Source organism: Crotalus tigris, unplaced genomic scaffold, assembly GCF_016545835.1.
Source record: "Crotalus tigris isolate CLP2741 ecotype Arizona unplaced genomic scaffold, ASM1654583v1 scf7180000024469.1203045, whole genome shotgun sequence".
NCBI classification, from domain to species: domain Eukaryota; kingdom Metazoa; phylum Chordata; class Lepidosauria; order Squamata; family Viperidae; genus Crotalus; species Crotalus tigris.
Genome location: NW_024100640.1, coordinates 33693 through 58765, shown reverse-complemented (window position 1 = coordinate 58765; position 25073 = coordinate 33693). Strand labels below are relative to the sequence as shown.

Below are 25073 nucleotides of genomic sequence, written 5' to 3'. Positions count from 1 at the left end.
AGTGTTGAAGGAAAAATCTTCATCATGGTTCAGTCCAAGCCGAGAATAAACAGCATGGCAACTGCTTTAGAAAGAAGGTTGCAGTTTATTGAAGAGGAGAGCCAGACAGAAACTGGCTCTGGAAGAAAAGAGAGAGAGAGAGTGCACATGTAGGGAGTGGGTTTTTATACCCTCTGGGGCTTTTCTTTGAAATTGTTTCCTGTTCCTGTTTGAGGCTTTGTATTTCCTGTGTCATGAATTCTGACCTGAGTCTGGGTGTGCCCTTTGGCATCTGTGGGTTAATCCTATTATGTCCTGTCTTAGAGTTTGGGTGGGTTATGTAGATTTTAGGTGTCTTTGTCTTCTTAATCTTCTAGCTTCAACCTTCCTGAATGGTTTACATCTGCATTTCTACAGAGCTGGTTTCTGCTTGGGGGAGGGAGACTTGGGGCTATTAAGAAAACTGGGCATGCTTTTCTGCCTCTTTAAGATCCTTTGAGGAAATATATTTTTCTGCCCTTTTAATATTTCCCTCTCTGGGGAGCTGACTTCCCACAGCAGCCAATTGCAATTTTAGGGCGTTGGGGAATATACTTCTTCTGAATATCACTTTCTCAATCCCTTAATCAGCACTGTTAACAGCCAACCATATGCAGAGTTTTCAAAAACTCTAAAACGGTCTTCCTGTTCAGGCTTACTCCATAGTTTTCAAGAAAGAGGTACCTCGTGAGTTTCTTGGTTGAATAAAGACTTGAACCTGGGTCCCAATGGCGTTTCTCTTAACACACTTTCTTTGTGTTTCAGTATGGGAGAGAAGACAGCGACTGGACGATCCTGGTGTCATGAATGTGAAGGATGAGAACATTTCAGCCTTCTGCAAAAGCACGACAAAGTGTTTGAAATGCCACCTGAACGATGACCAGTTTCAGCTGTAGCTCTGTGTAGAGTAGTCTGTGTATTATCACTTTATTCCTGAGCTGGGGAGTTGAGTCCACATGCCAGGAAATGAAACTTAGGGCTGTTGTTTCCAGGCTGCAAATGTCAAGTTGATCACAAAATAGCAGGAACCAGCTTTCTTTCTGGATCTCTTTGCTGCTACGTTGTGGTCAAGCAGATTTTGGCAGGCCAGAGAAGGTAGTCCTAGTAAGCACATTTTTTTCTTCTGTGATTTTGGTCTAGAGTAGAAATCTGTCTTCTGGTGGAGGTGCTAGATGTCAGCAATAGAGACTTTCCCAACAGATCCCTTGGTGTCCCTTATAGATTTGGTACAGTGGACAACTGTGTTTAGACGTTCTTCAACTGCTCTTCATCGCCAGCCAAATACTCTTGGCCTTATGTCACTTTTTAACCAGATTGTTAGGTGATTGTCTGCCAAATGACTGAGAGTAAACCTTTCACTATCTCCTTCTCATCTGCCACCTTAGAAAATTAGAGATTTATTTTTTCATAAGACAGGTGGATATATGCAGGACCTATTTTGATTGTTTTTTTTTCATCTTTAGAACTATTGTCCTAATTCATAGGACTTTGAAGAATCCCAGCTTTAGATCACTGACTAGAATCACATCTCACAGAGGATAATTCCTAAATTGGATCTGATGTCTAGAGGAATTTTTTTTCCCTCTCACTAATAAGTGACTTCTACCACTGCCAAACTATGGGAGGTTCTGTAAATCAGATTGTTTGAATGCAGAATAACGGTTCTGTTGGTTGATGGCAGAGCCATCTACAACATTTTCAACAAGGCAGGTTTTAGAGCAGTGGTTCTCAACCTGTGGGTCGGGACCCCATTTGGGGTCGAACTACCATTTCACGGGGGTCGCCAAACAACGCAGTCCGCCATTTTTTTCCCCCTTTTCCTTAGCTGTGCTACTCCCTTTTATTCTATTGGCTTTTGAAAGCCAATAGAATAGACTCTCTTGAATAGAGTCTAATTCTATTGGCTTTCAAAAGCCAATAGGAATTGTCCAGGCTGTCTCTGCCCTGCTGAGCCTGCCAAAAGTCCCCTTCTGCAAACGGTGCTGCACCAATTGAGTAGTCCTCGACTTACAACCGGTTGAGTAGTCCTCGACTTATGACCGATTGGAGGTCGCGGCATCAAAAAGGTTGAGAACCACTGTTTTAGAGAGTTGCCAGACACTTGATTATGGCCCAATCCACCATGCTTGAAATCCTTTAGAAAGGAATCTCTTTTTTTTTGGTAGCTTCTACAATCCTACCATTGTCTCAGCTTTCCTTGGAGACAATGGATTTAAAATCTCATCCTTCCTTTCATGCAATCTTAATATCATGACACCACAGTGATCAGATGCATTAGAAAAGATTCCTGATTCTCTAAGTAAGCTTTAATAATCTACTGTATCAAAATAGATTAAACAAGATGCTACTGAAGTATCTTGAGATACTGGAAGGCATCTAAATCAAGTGTGGGCTGACCCCAGACTTACCAGACCTACTTTGATCTTCCTTTCCTTTTTTCTTTTATTTCCACTAGATTCCCCCAAGATCCACAAAACTAGATCAAGTTATAAAATAATGGTCTGGAGCAATGGTTCTCAATTTTTTCTTCACCACGGACCCCCTTTAAGTAACTTTTGTGGCCACAAACTGTGGCCACGAACCCCCAAGGCTTAACTCAAGATTTAAATCATAACATTTTTTCAAACCCCCGTGACAACATTGCGCCCCACCCCCCACCCCCCAGGGATACACAGATCACAGGTTGAGAATCACTGGTCTGGAGGAAGCAAACCACACTGAAACATATTGCTTCAGTTAATTTTAAATTTTGCCTTTTCTGAATACGTTCATCTACTAAATACAGTTCGGAGGTCTTGGCTCAATATCTTTTGAGTCTGAGCTTGAAGGCATCCGAGCTTTAAGACATCTCTTGCCAAAGAAGTTACATACAACAGTGTTCGGCACACTCAACGTTTCTTGGACCAAATATTTCTTGAGTTAATCTTATTGTAGCTTCACGAGACAGCAGTTTGATGATTCTGGCAAAAGAGTCAAGGCACGAGGCTTTCTTTTAGCTAGGACACCCACAGGGACTAATAAAGTTCACCCCCTCCCTCATAAAGAGAGAAGGGCATGATTTGGGAAAATTCTAACTCTGCTTCTTGAACCGTGAACCTACCTCTACTTAGTGATTGATCAAGACTGAGTCTATGCCCAACGTTTGTTTCCCTGTGATCTCATAGACACCTAAATTTTTTAGGAGAAAGGATGTGACAAGACTTTACCAATTCAAGATGCAGGTAATGGTAGTGAGGAGGTGATTTGCACGCATTCCACACAGTTGTCTGACTGTGACCTCAAAGAGAAGGCCTGATGTAGCCTACTCCCTTATGCATATGCAAAAGCATTTTAATACCCAAGGATATTCGTTCACTCTCATCATGCTCCACCGTGTGCTGAAATAAGGAGACGCGTTCAACAGCATCATGTCAAATATTCTTTCCAGAACATTTTAACTGGATCTTAAATCTGTTAATATGGATTCTTCACATTTTGACCCAATACTCTTAGTTATAATATTCCATGTTATAATATTCCAACGTTTCCCACAAGCACCTTAGTGCAAAGCAAAATTTTTTGTATTGTATGACTTCATTCTGCATTAATCAGCAAAGGCCTTCCAAAAAGATGTCATATCTTAAAACGTTATCCTTTTATTGAAGATCAGTTGAAGCTGATGATACTGGACTGAGTTCTGCTTAGGATAGTTTTCTCCAGGGTGGTTCTTCCATGTGTGCTGAGGTTCCATATCCAAGGTTTCTCAGCCAACAGGAATTCTCAGAATTGGAGTTCCTACAATTCAAGGCCACCTGGATAGGATAAAAATGGTCTAAGAACAGACTGCTACTTCTCAACCTGGGGAAGATGTGTAGACTTCAATTCCCAGTATTCCCCAGACAGCCATGCTGACTATAGAACTCTGGGATTTGAAGTCCACACATCTTAAAGTTGACCAGGTCGAGAAACATTGAAATAGATACAATAAGCACAAGCTATTTCCCAATGATGGTAGACGTAACACCCTGCATTTCTTCTTCTTGCCAGTTGAATTTGTATTGTGCTGCTATCCTTGTTAGTTTCTGTTCCAGTTACTGCTAGCTATCATTGGTGATGTGCAGAGTTTTGCTTTCCTTTGTCTATGGTTGGTCACATTACTAACTGGGATGCTTACAGTTCTGATCTTGAGTAAAGCTACTACTGGAGCAGGACCATCATAATAGAAGAGTGCCTTTTGACGAAGAGTGTGTGTCCATGTTGAGAGTTTGACTTGCTGAGAACAAAATGATGTAGTCAATGTTTGGCAGAGACAGGATCTGAAAAGACTGGTTGTTTCTGTTACCCTGTCAGGAGGATAAGCAGGGGGATCTAGGACAACTCACAGTGGCCATCTTGTCGTGGCCAACCTGTCCCACAATCTCACTGTGGGACACTCGCCAGGGCCAACTCGCTGCGGGAGAACTTACCACAGGACAATCCATGCAGGATAACATGATAAATATTATCCACCATTGTTTCTGTGACATTTATTTCCATTTTTGTCAATGGAAATAAGGTTGAAGAAACACTGGCAGATAACATTTATCGTGTTGAGTTGTCCCTCGGCAGGCTGTCCCAAGGTGAGTTGGCCACGGTAAATTTTCCCATGATGAGTTGTCCCATGGCAAGATGTCCTCCGTGAGTTGGCCCATGGCAAGATGGCCCTGGCAAAATGCCCACAGCAAGTTGGCCATGGAAAGATAACCGTGGCAAGTTGGCTGTGGTGAGTTGTCCCGTTCTATAAGCAGGGAGGCGAGCACTCAACCCCCATCCACCCCCATTTCCTTTCTGCAATTTTCCTCCCTTAGTTACTGGCCGCTTCAAGTGAGAAAAGCAGATGGAAACAAGGCAGATTCCAAGGAAAAGGAGCAAGCAGTAAAATAACTGTTTTTTATCCTCCACTGGGGTGTACAGTAGTGACCAAAATTGTGGAAACCTTTTGGGAAAAGTGTACAGTAGAAATGCCACCTTTGGTTAAGCTTCCACCAATTTTTCTTCTAATTTCTTTATAACTGTAGCCTTGTTCACTTAATAATACTACCGTATATGCCGGCGTATAAGGCGACCCGGCATATAAGACGACCCCCGTCTTTGGCATCGAGTTGCATTCCTAGAATGTCATCTTATACGCCGGAAATTACCAGTATTTCCGGCATATAAGATGACTCGGTGTATAAGACGACCCCCGTCTTTGGCGCCAATTTTAACGCTTGCGGAAGTCGCCTTATACTCCGGCATATACGGTATTTTACATTGCTTTCTGGGCAACCAGTCAGCTTTTTTCATCATTACTTTAATTTTATTATGTTTTACAAGCTCACTAAATGAAAGAACACAAAAAAAACCACAACCAACTTGATAGCGATCACATAACACACTGACAAATGTCCTCCTGTCAGCTTCAATACAGGACGTCAATCACTGAATCCTACTGTGATCTGATTGGCTCATTGCCAAAACAAGATGACACCTGATTGGCTCTCTAAACATTCATGCTCATTGGCTACAATTAGATGAAGGAAAGCTACCTGATATCCACCGAAGCAAGTTGTGCTTCCTTTTTCTGGCGATTTGGCTATAACTTTTCATAGAATACAGTACAGATAATTGAACAAACTTTGTTGCATTACATTCTTGATTAAATTATCTTTCCGTTGATATATAATTTTATGGTACTACTCCCCCCAAAAAAGTGGTGTTATTAGTCATCAAACCTCAAAAATACATTTTTCTCAAAATGTTTCCACAATTTTGGCCACTACTGTATTTCTTAGCTGCAGTAGGGGTTTGCGTCCCCAGATCATCCTCGCCTGTGCCATTGAGCATACAGCTCTCATCAAGATGAATTTTAAGCAACTCTGTCTGCTTCAAGTTTCTCCCTTGACAAGGGCATGGAAAGAAATGTTCCTCCTGTTTAGGGTGTGGTGGTGTTCACCATTCCTGAAAACCACTTGAAGTGTTCTTAAACAATTTGCCTCCAGGGAGTGCCTGTTTCTAAGTGTTGTGTGAATGGGGTCGATGACAATCCGCTACGGTCACCTTGCCACAGTCAACTTTCTACAGCCAACTTGCTGTGGCCAATTCACCACAGGACAACTAGCCACGGCCAACTTGCTGCGGGATAATTTGCCACGGGACAAGAGTTACAGTAATATCAAAGAAATGGTGGAACAGAATCATGAAAGAAAGGACGCCAAAGGAGGGGCAGAATGAAATGTGAATGACAACAATTAAAATATTTTTTAAAAAATTTATCTTAAATAATTAAACTGAATTGTTCAGTTGTCCCGCGTTGAGTTATTGTAGTGAGTTTTCTCGTGGCAAGTTGGCCATGGTGAGTTATAATAATAATAATAAAGTTGGGAGGGGCCTTGGAGGTCATCTAGTCCAACCCCCTGCTCAGGCAGGAAAGAGTTGGCCACGACAAGTTGGCCGCAGTGAGTTGGCCGTGATGAGTTGTTCCATTCCGGTTTGAAAGTTTCCTGTCTCAAAGATGCTTTTTTTCCCCAAAGGCTACTGGACTGTTTTTTTTCTTGAAGAGGAAAATTTTTCGCTTCTCATCCATGAAATTTCATCACTTCTGAATGATGAATTGATGAAGCTTTTTGGATGAGAAGTGAAACATTTTTCTTCTGATTCCTCAAGAAAAAGCACCATTGAGACAACTATGACTTGGAGGACTGAGAATCTCCATAGGCCAGGGGTAGGCAACCTTGGCTCTTTTATGACTCGTGGACTTCAACTCCCAGAATTCCTGAGCCAACATGGCTAAGCATGGCAACCTCTCCCTTTCCCCTCAGCATGGCTGGCTCAGGAATTCTGGGAGTTGAAGTCCACAAGTCATAAAAGAGCCAAGGTGGCCTACCCCTGGCCTAGGCCTAGGCCACTTTATGACTCATGGACTTCAACTCCCAGAATTCCTGAGCCAGCATGGGGGAACTATGGCCCCTCATGATTCGTGGACTTCAACTCCCAGAATTCCTGAGCCAGCCATGCTGAGGGAAAAGGGAGAGGTTTCCGTGCTGAGCCCTGCTGGCTCAGGAATTCTGGGAGTTGAAGTCCACGAGTCATAAAAGAGCCAAGGTTGCCTATCCCTGCCATAGATGAACATTCCCTGTCTTCTCAGCGTTGGATTTTGGGAATTGCAAACTGCTGAAAGCAAAAATGAAGTATTCAGAATCCTAGGAAGGTTCCCTCTTTCCCTCTCGTCCCCAACAAAGCATTTGCCTCATGCAAAATGTTCAACACCACCAATGGCCCCCTTACAATGGGACAATTTCAAATTCAAAGCATTTTGTGCATCTCTTGTTGCAAACATGCATGATTTACCTCTGTTACTCCGCAGCCATAGAGCTTAAATGGAACACACTGTTGTGTCCTTGAGATTCTCTACAAAAATGGATCCACCCTGTGTGAGGTGTGTTTTGTTTGTTTGTCTTTCAGCCTGTTGTTGCTAAAAGGGGCTGGTTTTTAAAAGGTCTTTTCTTCAATGTACAGGAAGTTACTCAGACCAGCAAGGGTATTTTGATATTGCGTGACAATCCAATGAAAAAAAATAAAAAATAAAAATTAGACCTCTGCTGTCATCTGTGTTTTCCATCTTTGCGTAACAGCAAAAACAGTTTGCGCCAGCCAGAAAAAGAGCATCGTTAAGTGAAGTAAATTGCACTCCTTTGCATTAAAAAAACGTGGACCTCAACTCCCAGAATTCCTCAGCCAGCCTGCCTAAACTCCTTCAAACTCTCACAATGCAAATAGACTCTCTTTGTACCTGCTCTGTTCAGATATTTTTGGCCCTAATTATTTTCCTTGTTCTGGCAAATGAAGAGGTAAGATAAGTAGGTAGGAAGGTAAGCTGAGTCAGGTCATATAAGGAACGGTTGCTGGAATTGGGCATGTCTAGTTTAATGAAGAGAAGGATGAGGGGGGACATGATAGCAGAGTTCCAATATCTCAAGGGCTGCCACAAAGAAAAGGGAGTCAAGCTATTCTCCAAAGCGCCTGAAGGCAGGACAAGAAGCAACGGATGGAAACTCATCAAGGAGAGAAGCAACCTAGAACTAAGGAGAAACTTCCTGACAGTGAGAACAATTAACCAGTGGAACTACCTGCCTCCAGAAGCGGTGAATGCTCCAACACTGGAAGTTTTTAAGAAGAGACTGGACAGCCATTTGTCTGAAATGGTATAGGGTTTCCTGCCTGGTATAGGGGGTTGGACTAGATGACCTCCAAGGTCCCTTCCATCATCATCATCATCATCATCATCATCATCATATTATTATTATTATTATTATTATTATTATTATTATTATTATTATTATTATTATGTTTCTCAACATTATCGACTTTAAGATATGTGGTCTCCAGTTCCCAGAATTGCCCCGCCAGCATAAATTCCACAGCTGTTGAAGTCTGTACATCTTACAGATACAAGTATTCCCCGACTTACAACTGTTCGTTTAGCGACCGTTTGAAGTTACAACAGCCCTTACAACCTTGCAGCATCCCCATGGTCATGTGATCCAAATTCACATGCTTGGCAACTGGTTCATATTGATGACGGTCGCAATGTCCCGGGGTCCTGTGATCACTTTTTGCGACCTTCTGACAAGCAAAATCAATGGGGGAAAGCCAGATTCACTTAACAACCATGTTATTAACAACCGTTATTAGCAACTGTGACAAGAAAGGTCGTAAAATGGGGCAAGACTCACTTAATAAATATTTTGCTTAGCAACAGAAATTTTGGGCTCAATTGTGAGTGCTCCATCACTGGACGTTTTCAAGAAGAGATTGGACAGCCATATGTCCAGAATTATATACAGTAGTGGCCAAACTTTGTGGAAACCTTTTGGGAAAAGTGTACAGTAGAAATGCCACCTTTGGTTAAGTTTCCACCAATTTTTCTTCTAATTTCTTTATAACTGTAGCCTTGTTCACTTAATAATACTATTTTACATCGCTTTCTGGGCGACCGGTCAATTCTTTGCTCCATTACTTTAATTTTATTACGTTTTACAAGTTCACTAAATGAAAGAACACAAAAAAAAACCCAACCAACTTGATAGCGATCACATAACACACTGACAAATGTCCTCCTCTCAACTTCAATACATGACATCAATCCCTGAATCCTACTGTGATTTGATTGGCTCATTTCCAAAACAAGATGACACCCGATTGGCTCTCTAAACACTCATGCTCATTGGCTACAATCAGATGAAGGAAAGCTACCAGATATCAACCTAAGCAAGTTGTGTTTCCTTTTTCTGGCTATTTGGCTACAACTTTTCATAGAATACAGTACAGATAATTGAACAAACTGTGTTGTATTCCATTCTTGATTAAATTATCTTTCTGTTGATATATAATTTTATGGTACTACTTCAAAAAGAAGTAGTGTTATTAGCCATCAAACCTCTAAAATACACTTTTCCCAAAAGGTTTCCACAATTTTGGTCACTACTGTAGGGTCTCCTGCCTGAGCAGGGGGTTGGACTAGAAGACCTCCAAGGTCCTTTCCAACTGTTATTCTGTGGTCATAAATTGAGTGCTACCTGTACTGAGGTTGAGAAACCTTGATCTATTGAATAGGAATCAAAAGTTCTGCATTTTTAAAAAATTCAAGCCAAAACTTGATTGTTTTCTTTAATGAAACTTGCATTTTGTTTTACCAATTTAAAATTTAGCTATTTTTAATGTGTGAAAAAGAATTTAAAAAATTGCTATCCCATCAGAAGAAAATTACAATGGGTTGGATAGAGCTGACTCCCAAGTATTGCTGTAATTCTCTATTAAATGTGTCATGGAATTTTATTAGTGAGTTTATTTGCTTGAGATGTTTGTGTTCCATGATGAAATTATTACTTAAGTGATTACTTCCTTTACTTAAGCAATAAAATTATAAATCATGCATAAAATAGCTTTATACTAATAGGGTCAAATGTAACTAATACATCTTTGCAATTATAAATGGAAAATCAGATAATTAATTGCATGTCCCATCTTTCTCTTAACAAGAGTGCTTTGTAAGAGAAATAAAATATAATGAAAACAAAAGCGACAATAAGGTTTGTTTTGATATATAAAAAAACTGCTTTCTCTATTAAAATCTTTTTCAGCTAAGAAGTAGCACATCTGTTAGGCCTCTGAACTGAATGAAAGGTAATAAAAGGACACAAAAAATAAAGCTAGCAGGGCCTTTTGAGGAGAAAGTTTTAGAATTTGGGAAAAATAGTAGTAGTAGTAGTAGTAGTAGTAGTAGTAGTAGTAATAAAGATGCTTTTTTGATTGGACACAGATTTTAAAACCTGGAAAAACTCATGAATGAGTGAGACCTTTCAAGTAAGGCTTTATCAGTGGCACCATTTGAACAGTCCATGGAATCTGCCTCGTAGCCGGGTAGATTTTATTTATTTATTTAATTTATTTGCTGCCCATCTCACTCTACAAAGCGACTCTGGGTAGTTTACAATTGCAATCATAAATATAAAAATATATTTTTTTAAAAAATAAATAAATACAGAGACACATCCCTCCTCGTTCCCCATTAGGTGAGTTACTATAAGGTTACACTCTTTCCGACCGCCTTCTACATATTTCCTACTACATACTAAATCATACATCACATGTGCACTTAAATTAAGAGATAATATATGCAAGGTGTGTCAAATAATATTCAATAGGATTTTAAGCATGCCTATTGCCTTGTTTTGGGTTCCTGGTTATTTTATGGATTCTTAGAAGAATGGGTTCGTTCCTGTTTTTCAGTTCAATTTTAGCTTTCCTTTTATTCAATTCAAGAGCAAAAGGCAAGCCCAATGTGATGGCAGCCACATTATTAATCCAGCAGCCACCTCAAACTTTGAGCATCGGGACCTCAGGCTAACTGGCAAAGCCGGGTTTTAAAGCCCTTCCAGAAGGCCAAAGATGAACTCACCAGTAGTTGGTTTGTCTGTTCCACCTTCCTTTCATCTAGAACAGGGGTCCTCAACCCCCAGTCCGTGGCCCAGTACTGGGCCGCGGCATGCCAGCAACCAGTCTGCACAAACAAGCAAAGCCCCATCCGTGGGATGCAGGTAGCACACAAAACCACGCACCCTCCAGTCTGTGGAAAAACCTCTCTCCACGGATCCGATCCCTGGTGCCCAAAAGGTTGGAGACCTCTGATCTAGAGCACCCAGATATCAAATACAGACACTTCTTGCTGCAATCCAGGAAGGATGCAGAAGGACTCAGTTCAGAAATTTGACGGCAGTGCCATAGCACCTGTAGGAGATGACCAAGATGAGCACAAGGGCGGGATTAAATACATCATCACTACACCCCCATAAGAGACCTAAATCCATTGACTCTTATCTGAGGTCAATTCACCTTGATCTTTAGTAGTTCAAATTCTTGTAGATGTAGTACTTTTGAGGCGCCGTGGTTGTGCAGTAGTTAGAATGCGGTATTGCAGGCTAACTCTGCCCACTGCCAGCAGTTCAATCCTGACCAGCTCAAGGTTGACTCATCCTTCCGTCCTTCCAAGGTTGGTAAAATGAGGACCCAGATTGTTGGGGACAATAGGCTGATTCTGTGAACCGCTTAGAGAGGGCTGTAAAGCACTGTGAAGTGGTATATAAGTCTAAGGCAGTGTTTCTCAACCTTGACAATTTTAAGGCATGTGAACTTCAACTCCCAGAATTCCACAGCCAGCAATGCTGGCTGTGAAATTCTGGGAGTTGAAGTCCACATGCCTTAAAATTGTCAAGGTTGAGAAACACTGGTCTAAGGGCTATTACTACTGCTGTGGTTGATCTGATGTTGCATTAGGAGCCCTGGTGATGTAATGGTTAGAATGCAGTATTACAGGCTAGCTCTGCCCACTGCCAGTGGCTCAATCCTGACCAGCTCAAGGTTGACTCAGCTTTCCATCCTTCCAAGGTCAGTAAAATGAGGACCCAGACCGTTGGGTGACTCCGTTAAACTGCTTAGAGAGGGATGTAAAACACCGTGAAGCAATATATAAGTCTAAGTCAGCGGTTCTCAACCTATGGGTCGCGACCCCATTTGGAGTTGATTGACCATTTCATGGGGCTCGCCAAGCAAGGCTGTCCGCCATTTTTTTCCCCTTTTCTGGTGGGTGCCTTACCTCCCTTGAGCTGGGCCAGCTGGTGGCCCAGCCGGTGGTCGGCCTGCTCCGTCTCTGCCACTTGCCAGCTACGCCTCAGCCGGTGCAGGGGACGGCACCATGCATGCGTGGCACTCCCGGGCAGGGAAAGTCCTCGACTTACGACCGGTTGGGGGTCGCGGCATTAAAAAGGTTGAGAACCACTGGTCTAAGTGCTATTGCAATTTGAATTCTATTCTGGTTGCTGAGTTCTTGCACCTGACAGCACCTTTGCCTCAAATCAACTTTTGAAATCCTGCAAAAGCCCCCTCCCCCTTTTCTTTGTCTCTCTAATCAAAAGAACACTCAGATTTGAAAATCTGAACCAAATGGATTTTCTCAGAATCAACTGAATTATTCAAATTACATCAAGGCTGATTATTCACTGTTTTAGGAACCAGCTGTCCCACCATCCCAATGCAGCAGCCCAACCTTGCCCCTATTGTCTCAAATAGGGTGGGCTTTCCCACTACTAATTCCCCTGATAAATCTAGTTCTGCCTAAATGAAAGTAACACAGTTTGAGATATTAGGCTCTATTGTCCCCCCCCCCCTCTTCACCCTCCCCTTCTCCATCCTTGCTTCAGCAGAACCCACAAAATTCCCCAGGCTAATAAAGCATTGTAAAAGAACATCTGTGCATCTCTTCTTCCCTTGTGCACTATTTGTTTAATTGTGGTGGATTAACATAGCAAGGGGATGGTACATCATAACTAGGCAATTATCCATTCTTCATCGCTTAGTTATAGTTGCGCTAATTGGTCGTTTAACACATAAGATAGGCTAGCATTAGGGGCTGTTCAAAGAAGAAATCAACAAATTAATATTGTTGTGTGATATTTGCATAATGGGCTGCAATTATTTAATGTTTAATTGGGTTGATCAAATGCGATTCAGCCCCTCTCACGTCGGGCGGGGGCGGGGTGACTTTGGGTGGGTGCGGTGTGGAGATTTGCAAGTTGGAGTGGGGGACTTAGAAAGTCCCCCAATTGGTTTCAATGGGCCCTTTCAGGAATATTTCTTCTTAGATCTTTCTGGTAATGTGTTTGATGGTTATCTTAAACATAGACACAGAAAGTAAGACCTTAAGCCACAATTGCATAATTTGCGAACCGCTGAGAATTATATCAGAATATTAGAATGGAGCTGGAAGGGACCTTGGAGGTCATCTAGTCCAACCCCCTGCTCAGGCAGGAAACCCTATACCATTTCAGACAAATGGCTGTGCAATCTCTTCTTAAAAACTTCCAGTGTTGGAACATTCACAGCTTCTGGAGGCAGGTTGTTTCACTGGTTAATTGTTCTCACTGTCAGGAAGTTTCTCCTTAGTTCTAGGTTGGTTCTCTCCTTGATGAGTTTCCATCCTTTGCTTCTTGTCCTGCCTTCAGGTGCTTTTGAGAATAGCTTGACTCCCTCTTCTTTGGGACAACCCCTGAGATATTGGAAGACTGCTATCATGTCCCCCCTCATCCTTCTCTTCATTAAACTAGACATACCCAATTCTAGCAACCGTTCCTTATATGTTTTAGTTTCCAGTCCCCTAATCATCTTTGTTGCTCTTTTCTGCTCTCTTTCTAGAGTCTCAACATCTTTTTTACATCGTGGTGACCAAAACTGGATGCAGTATTCCAAGTGTGGCCTTACCAAGGCATTGCAAAGTGGTATTAATACTCATGTGATCTTGATTCTATCCCTCTGTTACTGCAGCCTAGCACTGTGTTGGCCTTTTTGGCAGCTGCAGCGCACTGCAGGCTCATATCTAAGTGATTGTCCACTAGGACTCCAAGATCCCTCTCACAGTTACTACTATTGAGCAAGGTACCACCTATACTATACCTGTGCATTTGGTTTTTCTTGCCTAAATATAAAACCTTATTTTTTATACTTGATACACCAGTTCAAGGCTGATTGTGATGGAATGTACTAATTTGGATTCCCAGGAGTGAGGGAGTGTATTCCTAGAAGAATAAGAGACAGTTCAGTTCAGAGAGTTTGTGTGAGAGAAACAGATTGAAGACAGCCCCTCCTTAATAGTTCTCCAAGTATATGCTTAGTGTAGATCAGTGTTTCCCAAACTTGACAATTTTAAGGCATGTGGACTTCAACTCCCAGAATTCTGGGAGTTGAAGTCCTCATGCCTTAAAATTGTCAAGTTTGGGAAACACTGGTGTAGATAATAGAGTGCTTTAGTTTGGTAAATTTCTGTTTGTAGAGGTGGAACAACAAAGACAGTTCCTTGGGAGAATCACCACATGTCTTTCTTGGTTTTGGATGTGGTCATCAGCCCAGCAAACACTTGTATCCTGAGATTAGCACACTCCTTGAGTGCTGTTCCAAATGGTTGCAAATTATGTTAGCAATGGCAGATGAATCGTTTTGGGGAAATTTCTCCTAAGAGTTCTGTTATGTCCCGAGCCTTGCAAACGGCTCGGGCGTTTGCAGGCAGTCCCGGGCAGGTGCAAAGCTGCCCGGGACCAGACAGGCTGTCGCCAGCGCCGTGCGCATGCGCGGGTGCTGGCGCGGAAAAAGTAACCCATTTACCCGGGAGTTGCCTATATAAGAGGCTGCGAGGCGTTTGGGCGAGGCTGAAGTCATCTTCCTGTAAGCTGAACGCTGAATAAAAGAAACTGAGAACTCCAGCTGCTTCTCGTGTCTATTTTCCCGCCACGGACTCAACACTGGCGACGAGGGTGGGATGCCTTGCACAACCTGGAAAGGAAAAAGTGTAAGCTTACCCAAGGAGTCCTGAGCGGCGGAAGAGGAACGGCGTCGACTCGGCAGCTGCCCGTCAATCCGGTGCGCATTCGGGGGTAGGCTGGCTGATAGACCCGTCTCCTGAAGATCCGAAGATGGCAAAAATCGGAAGGCTTTCGGAATTCGACGTCTCACATCCAGAGCGGTGGGAGTCCTACATATCCAGAATGGAGAACTACTTCAAAGCAAACCAAGTGAGGGAAGATAGCTTGAAGGCGGCCACCCTGCTTTGCGTTTGCAGCCAAGACGCCTTCGAAATCGCAGAAAACATTGCAGCACCTGTCCCAGTAGAGTCTGTAAGCTACGCAGACCTGAAGAAGCTGCTGAAGGAGCACTTCAACCCCAAGGTGTCCGTTATCTCATGGCGCCACACCTTCGAACAGAGGGATCAACGGTCCGGTGAGTCAGCCAAGGAATACATCGCCGCGTTACGGAAGGCCGCCAAGCCCTGCGAGTTCAAGGACCTCGAGGAAAGACTGAGGGACCGATTCGTGTGTGGGTTAAGGCATCGAGAGCTACAACAGAGACTTTTCACTAAGGAAGAATTATACTTCCAAGACGCCTTAAGGGAAGTCACCGCAGAAGAAGCAGCAGGCGGCGCCGTCAAGAACATGCGGCCGATCAGAAGCAGTGCAGAGGGTGCGTCCGTGCACCAGGAAGACGTCCAACGAAACTCCGAGGAGGATCCGGACAAGGAAGTCGACCGTCTACACCCCGCGAAGGAAGGAAACCAGAAGGGAAGCTCTTCGGCTCTGCTCAAGTGCATCGGCTGTGGAGGTCGCCACAGGAGAACCGACTGCAAGTTCTGCTCCGCTACCTGCCGGGCATGCGGCAAACTAGGGCACATTGCAGCTGTGTGTCTGGGCCGACGAAAGGCACAACCCCAAGAAGAACGCCTGAAGGGTTACCAGACTCCCCAGCCAGAATAGGGTAGGTTTTGCCTTCGTCGAAGAAGCATCTGTAGGACAGGCACACACAAGCCCATGAAGAAAAAGCTGTCACTCAACGTGAAGCTACAAGGGGGTCCATTATCTATGGAACTAGACACAGGGTCTGCCCTTTCCATTCATTTCTTGCATACATTTAGGAAGATTGTTCAGTAGTGGGGGACTAAGGCCAAGTTAGGCCTTCTGAATATGTATTAACAGATTTTCAGAACTCCAGAGTGTGTGTTAAGGGGGAGGCCACCCTTAACGTGCAATACAAGAGTTTTGAAGGTCCACTAGAACTTTTAGTATAGGGGGTGAACGAACGAGTCCTCATAGGAACTCGATTGTTTTAGGCCCTGGGGATACACGTCACAGGACTCAACAGCTTACAACAATCGACCTACAGGAAGTCTGCAAAGAATTTGCAGATGTTTTCAGCCCCCAGCTGGGCACATTCAAAGGACCACCTGTGTCCTTAAAGCTAGACCCCACTGTCACTCCCATTCGGATTAAAGCAAGAAGGGTCCCTTTTGCTTTAAAAAGTAAGATTGACACTGAATTAGACAAACTAATCCAACAGGGAATCCTAGAACCTGTTGATTCCAGCCCGTGTGAGACCCCCATTGTCACGCCTCTAAAGGCAAATGGGGACATTCGTATTTGTGCTGATTACAAATGCACACTCAATAAGGCATTGCAGCAACATTCCTATCCTGTTCCTGTGGTCAGTCACATCCTGGCCTCTCTCAAGGGGGGGCGTGTTTTTGCAAAGCTTGACCTAGCTCAAGCATATCAACAGCTGCCTGTTGATGATGATGCTGCCATAGCTCAGACCATTGTGACCCACAGGGGAGCCTTTAAAGTAAAAAGGCTACAGTTTGGAGTGACTGTCGCTCCTGGGATTTTCCAAAGCGTTATGGAAAACACACTACGAGGTATACCAGGGGTCTGCCCCTACTTTGACGATGTCTTGATTGCAGGAGACTCCACACACATTCTAGCTGAAAGGCTTAGGGCTGTCCTGTTAAGATTCAGGAAATCAGGCCTCAAGCTCAGAAAAGACAAATGCAAGATTGGGGTGCCTTCTACTGAATTTCTGGGATTCAAAATCGATGCTGCTGGGATTCATCCTGCTAAATCCAAACTAACTGCTATTTTAGAAGCACCCAGGCCAAAGTCTAAGGCCGAACTTCAGGCCTTCTTAGGCCTCCTGAATTTCTACAATTCTTTTCTTCCACATAAAGCTAGTGTAGCTGAGCCTCTTCACAGGCTACTATACAAACAAGCTGTGTGGCTGTGGTCACAAGCACATGAGGCTTGCTTTAAAGAAGTCAAGGCCTTGCTCACTTCTAACAGTGTTCTTGCACATTTCAACGAGTCCCTTCCTGTGTGCATCGCTTGTGATGCGTCCCCCTACGGGGTTGGAGCTGTCCTGAGTCACCTCAGGTCTGATGGAACTCAGTTCCTATTGCATACTACTCCAGAACACTGTCTTCTGCCGAGCGCAACTATGCTCAGATAGACAGGGAGGCTCTGGCTGTTGTTGCTGGAATTAAAAAATTCCACGATTTTCTATATGGCAGGCATTTCACGGTCTTCACTGACCATAAGCCTCTGCTGGGACTGTTTACCACACGTAAGCAGACTCCCCACATCATTTCCCCTAGAATGCTTAGGTTGTCTATTTTTTTGTCTGCATATGATTTTTCATTACTCCACAAGCCTGGGAAAGAAATGGGCATGCTGATGGCCTCAGTAGGTTGCCTCTGCCAGTAGTAGAAGCTGACCCAGCGCCAGCTGTCAACATTCTATCAATCCAAGCCTTGCCCGAGCTCCCTCTTAGTGCCAGGGATGTTACCGCTGAAACAGGTACAGATCACACACTTTCACGTGTCCGCTCCTGGGTCCTGTCCGGGTGGCCTGAGCACTGCCCTAGTCCTGAGTTTCAGAAGTTTCTTCTGGTCTAAAGGAACGAACTTTCCCCTTTCTCAGGGTTGTCTGCTTTGGTGAAACGATTTGTCCATTCACCACCTCAAGAGGACTAGGGTCTTAGGGGGGAATCCCTCCACGAGGGTCATCCTGGCATTGTTCGTATGAAGGCTCTTGCACGAAGCCACTTGTGGTGGCCTGGTTTAGATAAAGATATTGAAGCTAAGGTACACGCATGCCACCTGTGCCAACGATCTCGCCCAGAGATGCCCCCAGCTCCTGTGCATAGATGGGAGGAAACACAGTCCCCATGGTCTAGGGTGCACATGGACTACGCTGGGCCCTTTCAGGGCCAGTTCTTCTTGGTCCTTGTTGACAGCCATTCAAAATGGCTTGAGGTTGTGCCTGTCTCATCCACCACCACTGCAAAGACTATTCAGGTACTGAGGTGGATTTTTGCTGCACACAAAACTGGCTTTCCAGATGTCATTGTGTCTGACAACGGCCCTCAATTCCCTTCCTCCGAATTCCAAGCTTTCTTACAGGCTAACATGATTCGTCATGCCACGTCTGCACCCTTCCACCCGTCCACCAACGGTATGGCTGAACGTATGGTGCGCATCACAAAGGACGCCTTGAAAAGACTCACCTACGGGGACTGTCATCACAGGTTGGCTGACTTTCTCCTTTCTTATCGCACCACACCGTCCACTTCTACAGGGAGAATTCCAGCTGAACTTCGTTGGGGGCGCCAACTTACTACTAGACTTGACCGGTTGCATCCGGACAGACTGCCTTCATCTACCTCACATCCTAGGGCACCTAGACAACTACTGGTGGGTGCCCCGGTTTGGGCTCGCAATTACGGGCCTGGTCATACATGGGTCCCCACTTCTGTGTCCAGGATCACAGGCCCTCTCTCCTACGAGGTTGCCCTGGACAACGGTCGTGTCCTGCGTCGGCACATCGACCAACTTCGCCCTAGGCGAGACTTTTCTGCTGAGACTCCTGGGTCTTTTCCAGGGGGGGGAGGGGGACCCTTTGGAGCAAAGGGAAGGGCAAGAGCTACTGCCCATCTCCACTGAGGGAGCCACAAACGGCCCATCCCAGGGTTCCGCAATTGCTCCAAAAAGAAAGTCATGGAGCTTACCCACACAACAGGCACTCACGCCTACTCCAGCCAGGGAGTCACCCCGGGGCATACTCACTTTCCACACACATCACACAGCACTCCAGCAACGGAGGATACCCGGGGGCATCCCAACAAATCATTCCCTGCAAGAGAGCTGGCACACAATTCCCAAGGGTGGCCTGACCTTACCCCAAATCCTACAGGGGGTCAAACATACACAGAGCTAGTCGAGGAGCCAAGTCCCGACTACAACACCCCTAGCACAAATCAGGGAACACCTGAGTTTTGGGAAAGTACAGAAACCCACACGAGCCCGAGCACAGAATGTGGTTCAGGGAATGGACAGCCTCCTGACAGGTCTTGGACTGACCTAGGAGGTTCTACAGAGACGCCCAGCAGTGGCTATCACTTCAAGGGGCCTGAGGGTCTACAGCTAGGTAGGACAACCAGGTCACAAAGCAACAGAAGCCCTGGCCTGACGAGCCCGGTGGGCAAGCACGCAGGCCAGGCATCGGGGCACAGTCCTTGGAAGACACCAGGGCACAGTAGAGAGAACAGGCTCATGCCTCCCTCCAGTCAGGGGACTTATGCCAGTAAACCAGAGCTAAGAAGGTCACAGAGAGCAAAGAAATCTCCTAAGTACCTAGAAGATTACATAACATTGCTGGCAAGGCAAAAGCCAGTAAACAGTGGGAGCACTGGGGAGCAAATTGTCGTATAAAATAAATGTTGTATGTGGGTAGTAGTTTTAGCCCGGGGGAAAGGGGTGTTATGTCCCGAGCCTTGCAAACGGCTCGGGCGTTTGCAGGCAGTCCCGGGCAGGTGCAAAGCTGCCCGGGACCAACCGGCTGTCGCCAGCCGCCGTGCGCATGCGCGGGGTTGCTGGCGCGGGAAAAGTACCATATTACCCGGGAGGTTGCCTATATAAGAGGTTGCGACGCGTTTTGGGCGAGGCTGAAGCCATCTCTGTAGCTGAACGCTGAATAAAAGAAACTGAGAACTCCAGTGCTTATCGTGTCTATTTTCCCGCCACGGACTCAACAAGTTCCTTAGTAACAGGGATCAAACACTCTCATCATTTAGAGCAGGGGTCTTCAAAGTTGGCCCTTTTATGACTTGTGGACTTCAATCCCAGAATTCCGCAGACAGGCATGCTGTTGAGGATTCTGGGAGTTGAAGTCCACAAGTCATAAAGGGCAACTTTTAAGACCCCTGACTTAGAGTTACATTGTCTGTTATAATACCAGAGACAGCAGAGGTTAAACCAGGGGTAGGCAACCTTGGCTCTTTTATGACTGGTGGACTTCAACTCCCAGAATTCCTGAGCCAGCCATGCTGAGGGGAAAGGGAGAGGTTTCCAAGCTGAGCCATGCTGGCTCAGGAATTCTGGGAGATGAAGTCCACCAGTCATAAAAGAGCCAAGGTTGCCACCCCTGGGTTAAACCAATGAGGGTCAGGGATATGAACCCATTATATGAACTTATGCTAATTGCAAGATACATGTGATCAGTATAGCAGGATAATTGATTGGCTATAACACCATATGCAGGATGATGAGGTAGGAATAGTAAGGCACTGTAATTTGCATTACAAAGACAAAAAAAGCTATATTCTCAACAATTACTATGGAGGTATTACTTTCTCTGCATGTTCTGTTCTAGTGGCCTCGTTTGCCAGAGCTATTCTCAATAGTAATCAAAATTAAGCACCTTCTTGGGTCTAAACATTTATGACTGAGTTGATAGTTTACGTTCTATAAGATCCAAGAAAAGGACAAATTACTTGTCATAACTGATGCCTTTGTTTCCAGTTTTCCAGGGAAAACTTATTTTGGTGACCCAGTTCATACTGAAGGGAAATGTTTAATATATAGTCAGATCATTGGTCTATTTAATTCAGTCCTGCTGAGTTAAAATGTTCCCGACATTTCAAATACAGTTGGTTTGTTAACTCTGTCTCAAGCTCACGGTTTGCTTTAAACATACATACAGACAAATTTCTTCTCTATTGTAATGGTCCAAAACATATTCTTCTGCTTAAAGATTGGCAGAGGTTCTTGGCTTTATCATCATAAAGTGAGTGATTCCCAGATCTTCCTCTGATTACAGCCACGATTGTAGGGTAAGAAACTTTTGAAATCTGTAGTAAAAGCTTAAAATACTCATCACTGAATTTAACAGAATAACAGACTTGGAAGGGACCTTGGAGATCTTCTAGTCCAGAAATGTCAAACACAAGGCCCGGGGCCCGGATGCGGCCCGCGAAGTGGTTTCATGCGGCCCGTGAAGCCATCCTGGAAACAGGGAGGGAACGGCCTCCACTGCCTTGGCCCTTGCCCAGGCCAGCCAGAAGCCACTGTACAATTTTGTGGTGGCCATCTATGCTGAAACGCATTCAGTTTTAGTTCCACAAGGCCGTCTAGAAACAGTGAGGAACCAGCCCCTGCCGCGTTGGCCCCGCCCCCTGGGTGCATGCTGGGGAGGTGTCACCCTTTGTGAGGAATGAAGAAATGGACCATGCCTTGGCACTTGCCCTGGTCCCACCCCCTTCTGCCAGAGACCCTCAGATCTGTCCCACTCCTGCCCAGGCCCCCACAGGCACCCTTGACGCGAATGATGTAGAACTGGCCATGCCCGCCCAGTAGGCCGCACCCACTCCATCCACGCCCACCCAGTAGGCTGCATCCACTCTGGCCACACCCACCTGCCCCCCCAAGGGCAATTGCAATGCTGATGCGGTACTCAATGAAATTGAGTTTGACACCCCTGCTCTAGTCCCACCCACTGCTCAAGCAGGAAACCCTATGATACAAACGTTTCCCAACTTTGTGGCCTAAAGAACACAGAACATAGGATCATAGGCCTGGAAGGGACCTAAGAGGTTTTCTAGTCCACCCCCTCTGGTCAAGGCAGGAGAACCTATCCCACAGGTCGGCAACCTGCGGCTCCGGAGCCGCATGCGGCTCTTTGAGCCTTCCCCTGTGGCTTCCAGCCTCCTCTGCCTTTGCAGAGAGAGACAGAGACAGAGAGAGGCAATTGTGCTTCCCTGCTTCTCTCTCTCTCTCTCTCTCTCTCTCTCTGTGTGTGTGTGTGTTGCTTCTCTCTCTCTCTCTCTCTCTCTCTCTCTCTCTCTCTCTCTCTCTCTGTGTGTGTGTGTGTGTGTGTGTGTGCAGGAAGGGCAGGAGAGAGCTAGCTAGCCCAGCTAGGCTGACTCAGGAATTCTGGGAGTTGAAGTCCATGAGTCATAAAAGAGACGAGATTGCCTACCCCTGAGCTGGTTGGACAACACTTTGAAGCTTGTCAGGTGAGCAGCAGATAGGAGAGGGGGGGAGAGAAAGAGAGAGAGAGAGAGGGAGGGAGGGAGAGAGAGAGAGAGAGGAAAGAGAGAGAGAGAAAGAGAGTGGGGGAAGAGGAGTGGCAGACCAAGGGCATATAGAGAGGGAGGGAGAGAGACAGAGAGAGAGACCCTTTTGACATCTAAAATGAAGATAACACTGCATATATCCTTTTTTTACACACACACACACACACATATATATATATACATATATACTTGTTTTCTGAGGTTTTCCAAGACCTACATACATATATACGTATATACATACACACACAGACACACACAGACACACACACACACACACACACACACACACACACCTATAATAAAGGTAAAAAAGGATATATGCAGTGTTATCTTCATTTTAGATATCAAAAGGGTTTTGTGGCTCCTGGTGTTTTGTTTTTGGTGGGAAATGGGTCCAAGTGGCTCTTTGAGTGTTTTGGGTTGCCTACCTCTGACCTATCCCCTCCTGGTCAAATGGTTGTCTAGTCTATTTTTTTAAAACCTCCAGTGATGGAGCTCCCACAACTCTGGTAGGCAAGCTATTTCACTGATTAATTGTTCTCACTGTCAGAAAATTCTTACTTCTAGATTGCACCTCTCTTTAAGCTTGCGCCCTTCTTGTCCTGCCCTCTAATGCTTTGGAAAATAAGTCAATCCCCTTTTCTTTGTGACAGCCCTTCCATTACTGTATTAGTACCGCTTTATAAAACCCTAGTAAGGCCACACCTGGAATACTGCAGCCAATTTTGGTCACCATATCACAAAAAAGATGTTGAGAGTTTGGAAAAAATTCAGAGAAGAGCAACTAAGATAATCAAAGGCCTGGAGACTAAAACATACAAAGAACAGCTGTGGGACTTGGGTTTGGCTAGTCCAAAGAAAAGAAGAAATAAGGGACACATGGAAGCAGTGTTCCAGTATCTGAGGGGCTGCCACAAGGCAGAGGGGGCCAGGTTGTTCACCAAAGCACCAGAGGGAAGGACGAGAAACAAGGGTTGGAAACTGATCAAAGAGAGAAGCAACCTGGAATTAAGGAGAAACTTCCTGACAGTGAGGACAATTAACCAGTGGAACAGCTTGCCTCCAGAAATTGTGGGCGCTCCATCACTGGAGATTTTTAAGAAGAGACTGGACATTCACCTGTCTGAGATGGTATAGGTTCTCCTGCTTGAGCAGAGGGCTGGACTAGAAGACCTCCAAGGCCCCTTCCCCTACTCTATTCTACTCTACTCTACTCTATACTCTACTCTACTCTACTCTACTCTACTCTACTCTACTCTACTCTACTCTACTCTACTCTACTCTACTCTACTCTACTCTATTGGAAGACAGTTATCTTGTTCCCCCCAATCTTTCTCTTTGATAGGCTAAAACAGCTAAAACTAATGTTCTAAGAATTTTCATGCTGGGCTATGAATTCTGGGAATTGTAGTCCTAAGCTTCTGGAAGATACTGAGTTAGAGAAGCTTGTTGTCAAGATTCAGCGCATCTTTCTTGGACCCCAATGGTAGTGAGCCATCCAAACTAGCCATGAGACACTGGTGAACCAAACCATCAGCTCCCAAATGTTGAAAAGTCTTATATTAATTCACTTGGTTGGGAGGTTTTGCCATATGTCAGAGATACTCCTGATATTCTCGGTATCCCTGCAAAGAAGAAAACAAACTAAACAAACTCAGTTCTCCAAGTCTTTATTTTATACCCACTGAAACGAATAGACTCTTTTTTTTTTTTTTAACAAAGAGAGGAACGTATCGAAATCATACCGAAACAGATGGTAGCCAGAACTGATGGAGTGAAGGGAAGGGAGACGCTACCTTATTCTTCTTTCTCAAAGTTTTGGAGAAGTACAATTAACTATTCCTAACAGGGTCATTGCGCAGGAACCATCTGGCGTAGAAAGGAGCCCTTTTCTATTTGTATGTCTAAAAGAGCTGTAATAATTGTATGGTGTTGGCAGGAGAAACCCCGGCTGTTGCTCACACTTTCCAAATCATATCTGTAATTATGCAGTGTTGTCTTGTCTCCAATAAAACAGTTTAAAGGACACCTGTTTCGTGGTCTGGATGCGACATAGACATTGCAGGATGCAGGTTTTTTTAAAAAAAATTGTGTATTATTTTAGCATATTAACGATTTCCGCAGGAAGGGACAGCATGTTAAACTACGGCTCACCAATGCCTGATTCGTCTGGGAAACAGAAGGCATTAGCCAAGCTGGCTTCATGATGAGGAGACCCTTAGCTAAGTGCACCCCATGGGTTTATTTTCCATTTCCCCAAATGCACCATGGGGTCTGCCATTTCAATCATTTGCAAGTTTCAGAGCAATTCCACGCTGGTTGCCCCATCCTCTTTGCATGAGACCAACAAAGCAAAATGTCAACCCTCTGGATCATGCTGATATCGCTCGTTGGCTGTCCTCATGTCAGAACGCAGGTGGAAGTGTCTTGTTTTGAATCTTTCCCCCCCTTTATAAGAAGAAATAAGCTTAAAACAAATAAGCAAGTTTCACAGATGACCAAAAAGTTCTACCATAACTTTTGGCCTTCCAAACTGTTTGGCCTTGATGACCATCCAAACATTTGTGGATGTCCAAGTTTAATGCTAGGAGTGAGCCAAGTGCAAGTCAGCCTTGCTTTGATTTGAATTTGCAGTGTGATCAGTCAGGTTGATCCAGAGTTTTTAACTGATCTGGAAAAATATCAAATTATGCAACTACAATATGGGTTTGAAAGCAGACTGTTTGGTCTAATTCCCACAAGGAATGGCTTTTTCACTTGAAGTGGGTGACCTATCTTTG

General features: G+C 44.6%; 1 protein-coding gene across 2 annotated transcripts in view; it reads left to right on the top strand.

Annotated features, from left to right (window-relative positions):
* Positions 1-1854, top strand: part of BCAT1 (branched chain amino acid transaminase 1) — a 45651-nt gene extending 43797 nt beyond the window's left edge. For both annotated transcript variants that reach the window (XM_039332893.1, XM_039332894.1), the window contains one exon: positions 784-1854. In XM_039332893.1, coding sequence (XP_039188827.1) covers positions 784-825 — 42 coding nt within the window. In that variant the 3' untranslated portion in view covers positions 826-1854. The remainder of the gene's footprint in view (positions 1-783) is intronic.
* The last annotated feature ends 23219 nt before the right edge of the window (positions 1855-25073 follow it).